The 9,984-nt window shown below is 43.7% G+C and overlaps 1 protein-coding gene across 1 annotated transcript in view; it reads right to left on the bottom strand.

The window, feature by feature from the left end:
* Positions 1–1,972: 1,972 nt before the first annotated feature.
* grm1a (glutamate receptor, metabotropic 1a) overlaps positions 1,973–9,984 on the bottom strand; it is a gene marked incomplete at its 5' end in the record, with an annotated part of 42,526 nt that continues 34,514 nt past the window's right edge. Inside the window, 2 exons of the mRNA XM_079526981.1 lie at positions 1,973–2,789; positions 5,886–6,831. Coding sequence (XP_079383107.1) covers positions 1,988–2,789; positions 5,886–6,831 — 1,748 coding nt within the window. The 3' untranslated portion in view covers positions 1,973–1,987. The remainder of the gene's footprint in view (positions 2,790–5,885; positions 6,832–9,984) is intronic.

Genomic DNA, 9,984 nt, shown 5'->3' with positions numbered 1-9,984 from the left:
GAAAGTGTTAAACACGTGGCACCTTTACTTTACACTGGTTAAAACCTTTAAACAACTTACACTATTATAGACCCCAAAAAAATACAATACAATTGCACTATATTAATGTGTACATCATATAGGCTATTCTTGTACTTGGAAAGTTGCACTTTAACTAAGAAACTTAAGACTGAGTAAACCGCTTAATTTTAAAATACTGTAGGCTACAAGATTTAAGCAGAAATCAAAACATAATCTCATTACAAGAAGCAATTAACCATTGGTTACTTTTACAACTGAACATTTTCAAGAGAATACAGTCGACTTATAAAGTTAGCTTAAAATGCACTCAAAACCAATGCCAACACACTGCTCCTTCAGAAATATCGTGTAAGACAGTTTCAAAAGTATGCATGTTTTTTTTTTCCTTTTTCACATTCTAAATATATAAACATTTACTGATATTACAAACATACCACCCATGTGAAAAAACAAGAGATGGTTCAACAGTATTACAAAGATTGAGAACTTATATACCATTACTGTGTATTCTATTACAATGACACAGCAACAACTCAGAAAACATGAGATCATTATCATCAAACACAGCATGAAAAGCAGAAGTAGCTGTTATCGCAAGTTCGCAACCCATGCTTATCAAACAGGTCTCAGCTAGGTCATGGTTTGTGTAAATTCAGTAAACACCATTACCATCACCTACAATCAAGCAAACTTTTACCAGCTACATAGTAAAAAAGTGAAAGCAGGGAGAGAGTTGATAGAGACTTTGATTGGCACATTAAATCCATATAACATAATATCATACAACGCAAGTCTTCACTGGAATTCCAGTTGAAAAGTAATCAGATTACAGTGTGCAATACTCGATTGAAATGTGTATCCAACATATTGTACTTTGTTTTAATCAACCTGTTGAACTGTTATAATTGTAATGAGGTCAGAAGTGTGAAAGCTGAGGTGAATGCTTCTTATTAACACTGACGATATGAAAAAGTATTTAAAAAAGGAAAAAGGAAAAGACAAAAAAAAAGAAGCAAATAGCTTCTGGATCCAGCTTTGACTGCTATGCACATAAAGAGAGCTGCACGTGTACAGTACATTGTAGGACATGTGCATGGCTAATTTGATCTGGCAGTAAATGCATTCTAGCCGTTGAAGTCCTTGGAATCGGTTTGGGCTATGCTTAGAGTGCAATACACATCAAGTGGGCTTCCCGCCATGTGTTACCTATAGGCCATTTAATTGCACAACAATGTGAAAATAATAGCTACATCCTTCATTGTGCTTTTAAGCTTTTCTTAATCCTTAAGAATTTTGGCACAATCGCTGGCTATAGTTTTGGCACTATTCCCAGTTTCAGCGTGTACTGAAAGGCTGTGAGGAGTCAGGACTCACAGCGCTTCATCAGCATAAATAAGCAATCCTGAACAGTTCCAGGTATTATTCTGTTTTTATCTATAACCCTTCTTCAATAAAAGCAGAGAAGTAAAATCCTAGCAAGTAAACCAGTAAGAAAAAGAAGAAGAAAAAATATATATAGGTAAAAACCTGTGAAATAGTTGATCTATCCGGCAAATGTGTTTGAATGTGTGCGTACAGTTGGAGGCCATCGATATTGTCCTTTTCTTTTTGCTGAGGTTTGCGTGATCTGCGCAAAAGGACAGTTAACCCATTTTGGGCGGGAACCCCTTTTGGTGTTTTAAACATATTATAATTTAGCTATTGAAAAATAGCAGATCTACAAGCTCATAGCGCGCCACCGAGTGGCGCGCTACGAGCTTGTAGGTCTGCTATTTTTGAAAAATCGTGAAAATATTTATTTCAGAAAACTGGAGGATTTAGAAGGATTTTTTAAAATGTTGAGGTCAGGCCTAAATGGGTCAAATGATAAGGGACAATATCGGTGGCACCCAACTGTATGCATGTCTGTGTGATGTGAATGTGCGTTCTGATAGTGATTGTGTCAGCAGCAGTGCCCATTGTGCTCTCACAGTGTTGAGGAGCTCTGTCTGAAGTCTTGGAGGATGTCGGCGGTGTAGACGGAGCTCGGCGGGCTTCCGGTGAATGACTCGGCAACGGGGGACCCGGATAGAGACCCCCCCGAATACACAGAGTCCCTGAAGGGGGAGGGGGGGGACAGAGCCAAGGAATCCTCAAGTGTTAATTTGCTCTGAGTTAAATCCTCCCCTCCCTCCTCGCGATCCTCTTCCCTGGTCTCGTCGTACATGTAGCTGTGCAAGAGGTCCTGTTCCTCGCCCTCGGACCCCTCCTCTCCCAAAGCCCCGAATGGGAGCCGAGAGGCGGGAGCCGAGCCCAAAGGCTCGCCGGCGGGACGTGACTCCTTTGTGGCGCTGACCTTCACCACAGGGACACCGGAGGTGTGCGTGTCCACCACTGTCCCCTGAGGGTGCTCGGTGGCGGCGCAGTTTGTTAAGCGAGTTGGCAAATAGGAAGTCAGTGTTTCCGAATCGGAGTCGGGCCCGGGGTGTGCTCCAGACGTGAGAGGGCGGCGCACGTCCCCCTCGCCGTCGTCCTCCTCCGCCACGTTGTACAGAGCCTTAGAGTCGGGTGGATTGTGTGGGAGGGTCTGGGGGTCTGTGCCAAGGTCATGGGCCGCAGGCTCACAGCTGTGGGGGTCGGGGGTGTTAGTTAGGGGCCTGATGACCGCCGTCTGATTCGAGCCGGCTTCCTGTTTCCTCACATGCACAGACAGTCTGTGCCACACATTCCCCCCCCTCGGAGGGTGTCTTGCACCTGATTCAGACCATGACACAGACTTGCCATTAGAACTATAAACGAGATAAAGACCCAAGTTACTATCGCAGGAAACAACAGGGAGGTGGTTGCAGACAAACAACATCAAAACAACAGTTGACCAACAAAACAGCAGTATTTCAACATTTCTTAAGCCTGATTTATACTTTGTCGCAAGCCGAACGTTGCTGATCTACAAGCTCACAACGCGTCACCTTCACGATGACGTGTTGTGAGCTTGCAGATCGGCAACTTTCGGCACGTGACATGACAGAGTATAATTTAAGCATAGCGCATGTTAAAATACTTGACATGATTTGACATTAATAGCACTGCACAGGGTTTGTTCGTTAGCTCCAAACATTTACCAATGGTGGCACTTCACAAATTTATAGTGGTTCATGTGCTGCAGGCAGTGCATTATGAACAGTATCAGAGCCATTCAGCTGATTTAAATCTGTGCATCGTTAGTGCTTATCGAGCTGAAATGTGCCACATGCACTTGCAACATATTCCTGCTAGTGCTTAAACTGGCCTGAAAATGACACACAGTTTAGTGCAGAGTGGGATAGGATGTGATTAGTGAGGGCACAACGGAGAAGCATTCATGCTGAGAACTGTCAAAGGACCATATGGCATCACTACAGTGCATGTCATTGTCTCTTCACAACATCAACCACATTGTACATAAAGGTAGACTCTTTTTCTGGGGTTTCCTTTTTTAGATCGCTTTTATATTTGGTTCTTACCCACCTCATTCACTGCATTTGATGTTGAAAAGGTGTGCAAAACTGCACCCACAAGCCGAATGAATCTTTTAATAAGGCTGGATTTAAGCACTTTCAACCTAGCATTCCTATTTTGGCTATGTCATTATAGGCAAACATTAAAAAAATAAAAGTTCAAACATTTTCATAAATGTTCACAAATAGTGAAAAGGGCAGATCTACAACACGTTGCATCGTGACCAGTCTATAAATGTGATATGTGAGCTTTTGATCGTCTATTTTTGCTATGACGAAAAGTAGGGCTTATTAAAGTGGTGAAGTGCTGCATTTTATCTGGAAATTGGATCTTATCGCTGCAGTCAAGTTTAGTCAAGGTTAACTGTATTATTCAGGTAGGTTCAGTAACATCTGAATGATTATAGAGAAAATGTGAACATACACAATAAAAGGAAAGTGGAATTTACAGAAAAACGGTCTACATTGATAAGTTGATTGATAAATAGACGATGTCATGCAGTGATGCCAGTACGGTCCTTTAAATGTGAGAGGAATTCAGAATAAACCAAAACCAAAAGGGTTGCAAATGGCCTACCTGGAGGCTACATTGTCAAAGGGGTATTATTTGGCTGCCCAACAATCTGAACAGATGTTTATAGAGACCTTCACCCTACCAGCCACAGGGGCAAGACAGCAAACAAAACCACCAAATGTGTGATAAAAAAAAAACAGTTGGTAATTTGACCTACCATCATTTGGCTGATACAGCAGTTGTTGGCACAAAATTACGGAACATCCTGTGTTCATTTAACTCTTGAGAGTGTAAGGGACCATTGTTGAACTCTCAGATTTAAATCAACACTCGGGAATTTACCATGTTCATAAAATATCCCCTCTAGAAACTGTACCAAGATTTCTTTGACAGAGCAGCTCTCCAGGACAGGGGTCGAGAACCCTGTGCCAAACATTTGCCAGGCTATACCTGTATGTCACTGCATCGGATCAGTACTCTATACAGCTTAAAGTGGTTTAGGACACAGCGTTGTAAGGGTGAAAGACAACAAACACAGAAAGGTAGTTGGACCCCTCTCATTCTTTGTCCATTGCTTACGTTAAGACAGTCGTTGCTGTCTTTGCTGTGAATCTCAAGGTAGTTTTATACAAGACTTATATATTTAACCACATTAAGTTAACCCTGACATCCCTACGTGGGGAGGGGTACTCTATGCCTTTATAAGCAAAAACAAAAAAATCCCCAAAATAGCTCTGGCCTATATGCAAAATGTATACTGCATCGTTTACCGGTGTCGTGCACCATCGTACGACAAAGTATAAATCAGGCGTAAATTTGTGGTCTAAATAGAAGTGTGTCTGTAAAATTGAAGTGAGTAAAATAAATGTGTTGATCATCATACAGTTGGAGGCCATCGATATTGTCCTTTTCTTTTTGCTGAGGTTTGCGTGATCTGCGCAAAAGGACAGTTAACCCATTTTGGGCGGGACATTGTTATAATTATAATTTAGCTATTGAAAAATAGCAGATCTACAAGCTCATAGCGCGCCACCGAGTGGCGCGCTACGAGCTTGTAGGTCTGCTATTTTTGAAAAATCGTGAAAATATTTATTTCAGAAAACTGGAGGATTTAGTAGGATTTTTTAAAATGTTGAGGTCAGGCCTAAATGGGTCAAATGATAAGGGACAATATCGGTGGCACCCAACTGTAAGTCATGAGATAATCAGCATGGCCCACTGGTCTAAAATTAATCATTACCAAAGTGTTACACTTGGGAGGCCTTTATAAAATGTAATCGCCATTGACAGCCAAGTTATACGGTATTCTAAGGTGGTGGGACATGTGTTATATCTATTTCTTTTTTTTATCTCTCATTTATAAACTGTACCATCTAAACCCAGTAGTTTATCTTAGACGTTTGCCCGGGACCCAAACTAGTGAAAATAGCATATCTTGTAGATCGGCTATTTTCACTAGCCTACTTCTAAATTATATATTTTTTTGTTTATGTGTGGAATTTCTTAGATTTGTTTGTTTTACAAATTATACATGTTGTTTGGGAAACAGTGATCTAAACAATTGGACAATAAAGATTGACATGGAACACATTGTGGTGCTGAGAAGAAAAACTGTGCTGATAGCGAGATGCATGAAGACTCAAATTGTTCTGCAGTAAAGATTCCACAATATGAATTCACTCTTACATGCTTTCATTCTTATCATCAAAATAATGATCATTTACAGTACAAATATTGTATAGGAGATCACTAGATGAGTCACAGCACCATTTGAGCATTCAGGCCTCAAACTATCAATTATCTGCACAGGCACCCCACTAAGCATAATTCAGTAAGTGTAATATAAAGCCTCATAGAAGCTACAGGTCACTCACTTGGCGCTGCCGGATCCATTCTTTCCATTCTTCTTCCTGCGGAACATATTGAACAGGCTGTTGCTCCCGGCAGGAGTCACGGACTTCCCGTCTCCGACGTGCATGCGCACCACGTCGGACGTGGTGAAGGCGCTGCGCACGTTCCTCTCCGGCTTGGCGATGATGATGTACATCTTGGGCGAGAACATGCAGCTCAGCGCCACGGTGACGCTCAGGCTCACGGAGAAGGACGTGGTGATGATCTTGTAGTTGGAGCCAAAGTAGATGGGCACGAACGCCAGCCAGATGATGCAGGTGGTGTACATGGTGAAGGCGATGTACTTGGCCTCGTTGAAGTTGGCCGGCACGTTGCGCGTCTTGAAGGCGTAGTAGGTGCAGCTCATGATCAGCAGGCCGTTGTAGCCCAGCGGCGCCACCATGCCGACGTTGCTGGTGTTGCAGATGAGGTAGACCTCGCGGATGCTCGGGTAGGACTTGACGGGCGCCGGCGGCTCCAGGATGATGAGCGTGATCTCCAGCGTGAGCTGCACGCTGATCAGCATGGAGGCGATGACCACCTGCGCCCACGCGCTCATGAAACGGGGCTTCTTGGTGCAGATCTTCTTCTTGCTGCCCGCCAGGATGCGGGCGATGCGGTTGGTCTTGGTCACCAGGGCTGAGTAGCACATGGCGGAGGAGAGGCCCACCAGGAGGCGCTGCAGGTAGCAGGAGACCACGGTGGGGCGGGCGATCAGGGTGAACGGGCAGATGTAGCCCAGGAAGATGCCCGTCAGGATGATCAGGCAGAGCTCCCGGCTGGACGACTTGACCACCGGCGTGTCGCGGTACTGGATGAAGATGAAGGTGACGAAGGCCGTGACGAGGATGCCGACGCAGGAGAACGCCACCGCCACGATGGACTCCACGTCTGCCCAGTTGAGGACCTTCAGAGGCAGCGGATGGCAGCCTGGAAAGATCAGGTGGAAAAGATCGTCAGCCTGATTCTTGTGTCTCTCTATACATTAAAGGAGTTTTTGTACCCCCGTCATAAATCATAATATAAGTCCGTTTTACTGATTGCCAAACAAACCTTTTTGAAGGAAACATCAGCCCATATCAAGGAATAATACAAGAATGCAGAACCAGTGGGAAGGAGCAGATTTAGAGACACCGGGGAGGTGATGAAGGTAATGGACGTGACATCATGGCACTTCAAAGATGGCCTGACATTTCTGGTGAACTAATTCACACGCAGACACAAAAGCTGTAGCCCTCGCTCATCCTCATGTTGCACCATGGCGTGCGGCCGTGTGTGTGTGTGTGGCTGTGTGTGTGGCTGTGTGTGTGGCTGTGTGTGTGTGTGTGCGTGCGTGCGTGCGTGCGTGCGTGCGTGCGTGCGTGCGTGCGTGCGTGCGTGCGTGCGTGCGTGCGTGCGTGCGTGCATGCGTGCGTGCGTGCGTGCGTGCGTGCGTTTTTATGCATGTGAATATTTGATCATGAGTAATGATTCATGACACACAAGTAGTGTGCATTTGTCATCCCGGCACACAGCGGAACTTCCAGCTTAATGGGAGAACATTGATGTCCCTTGAGTCGGTTTAAAACCCCACAAATGATGCACTGCTCCTAATAGCATTATATTCACTGGCTGCCATCACAGCCAAGGTCTATGCATAGGGAAAACCGCAGGCGTACGTCCCATAAGAAAATATCTACAATTTACAATTGTAGAGCAGATGCTCTTAATCCAGAGCGATTTACAGTAACCAAGAACAACACAAGGTAATACAGTAAGCAAGAACAAGACAACACATCATCATGCATAGAAAAAGTCATCAAGGATCATAAGTAAGATAAGAACCTAACAACAGATACTATCTATAGCACCACGTCTCTGTACGTCTGTCTGTCAATATGTCTGTCTGTCTGTACATGTGTACTGCTGTAATGCACGTAACTCGAGAACTGTTTCGCCCCGCCGACTTCAAATTCGACACACACGTTCCACACCCCCACAGGGAGTACAGTGCCCGGTGTTGAGTCGGTCAGACCACCCATTAATTCAGCCTTTGCATATGCTTGCAAGGTCGTCGAGGCAAGGGAAAGTGCCATGACAATAGCTAGTGCTAGAATCTATCAATCCACATTTGGTTTAAATAGTGTAATTTTCCTCATTATCCTTTCCAAAATGAAACCGAATGTGAATTTGCTATATATAAAAACATATCAAAAATATCACTTTACATACGGTTCTATGAAAGACCTGCACTCAAAAAGATAAGGCGCCACTCCTGAGAACTCTTATCACCTTTATTTTGACCACCCAGCTAGCTTAGCTTATCTGGCCATCGGCCTCACGCGCTGCAAATGGCAAATGTTGGCGAAGATGAAATGCACTTCATCCTTTCTCACACATGCCTTAAATGCGTTATGCCTCTAAAACCTATAGGCTACTGTCATGCCAGAGCTTTAAGTAGCTTTCTGTTGAATAATTCAAATACACACTCACTGCTTACCCCCACTCTCGGTCTTGACCTCAACAGAAAACAACAAATGACAAAGGCACAGGATCTCAAAGGACCTTTTAAAAAGCCACAACCAATTGAATGTATAGACTGACGTAAAACACATTGTATTCACACAAGGTCTGCGCTCATAAGGATGAAGAGGGGAAGGGGGAACAAGACTCTCGCTGTGTTAACGGTTCACCCGGGAACTGAGAGCATCTCTCAGCTCACCAATTTGCCGTCTAAATAACTGCTGGTCACAACAAATGATGGAGAGGCAAGAGACATTTTAGAGCAGCTCGGCAGAGAGCCAAGCATAGGAATGTTTGGCAGGTATAATCAGGACTCTGGAGAGGGGGGAGGAGGACAATGGGATGTTATCAGCTGAGAGAGCAGCTGATAAAGATTAATAATTATGACAAAACACATATGGATATACAGTTGGAGGCCATCGATATTGTCCTTTTCTTTTTGCTGAGGTTTGCGTGATCTGCGCAAAAGGACACCCCTTTTGGTGTTTTAAACATTATGTTATAATTTAGCTATTGAAAAATAGCAGATCTACAAGCTCATAGCGCGCCACCGAGTTATTTCAGAAAACTGGAGGATTTAGAAGGATTTTTTTAAATTTTGAGGTCAGGCCTAAATGCGTCAAATGATAAGGGACAATATCGGTGGCACCCAACTGTATGGTGTTGAGATAGTTTAAGTAGTATTTTACATTGCCTTGTTGGGGTGGTTATGAACCTTTGAGGGTCGTTTGGGTTGATTGGGTTAGACGAGGAAAGAAAGATGGACTGTACAATACTGTTAATTTAACTCTCATTCTGCCAGGAACTGTACATTTCTAATAGAGTATGATATCTAAACTGTAGTAAAAAAATAAATGATACAATTAATTTAGCTTCTCACCGAAACAAGGCGGTTTTAAACGTTGAAAGCCTATTCCTGACTGACTGAGCGTTAGAGAGAGCTTGCTAATGGACCAGAGCTAATTGAACTCAGACAGTGTACAAACCAAATGGACCCGTAAAACAGGCCATTGAAGGTTGGTTGCGTACGTAGGCTGAAACAATGAGCTTTTTTATGAAAACAAGAGTGTCAGTAAGTGGTGTGAAAAGAGGGCTTGCGTGGGCAAAAGCATGATAGGCTACCTATTGGAATGGAATAAGGAACATGATTTGACTGATATAGATTGATCACATGACGTGAAACGTTTGGGGTGGCGGCTCTTCCTTGGCCTTAAACCCCAACCCTTGACACCATATGTTGTAGATAGAATACACTGTGAAGTTGAACATACGAATCTGTTGTACATAGAGAATACACTGTGACACGCACGCACGCACGCACGCACGCACGCACGCACGCACGCACGCACGCACGCACAAAGTACACATAAAGTACACATAAAGTACACATAAAGTATTACATAAAGTAATGAGCCAGTGGAGGTGTGGCGATATGGACTGTAAGTGTTAAGTTTGAGCCCCCGAGATCTAACAACAACAACAACAACAACAACAACGTGTGACTAGCGATTTTTCTGTGCTTGTATGTTATTGTTGCAATAATAAAAGATCATACCTGTGTGAACTGAGTGGTGTAAGGTC

Source organism: Electrona antarctica (genome assembly GCF_951216825.1).
Source record: "Electrona antarctica genome assembly, chromosome: 17".
NCBI classification, from domain to species: domain Eukaryota; kingdom Metazoa; phylum Chordata; class Actinopteri; order Myctophiformes; family Myctophidae; genus Electrona; species Electrona antarctica.
The sequence above is the reverse complement of the archived record's forward strand: the minus strand, read 5'-3'. Positions and strand labels throughout refer to the sequence as shown.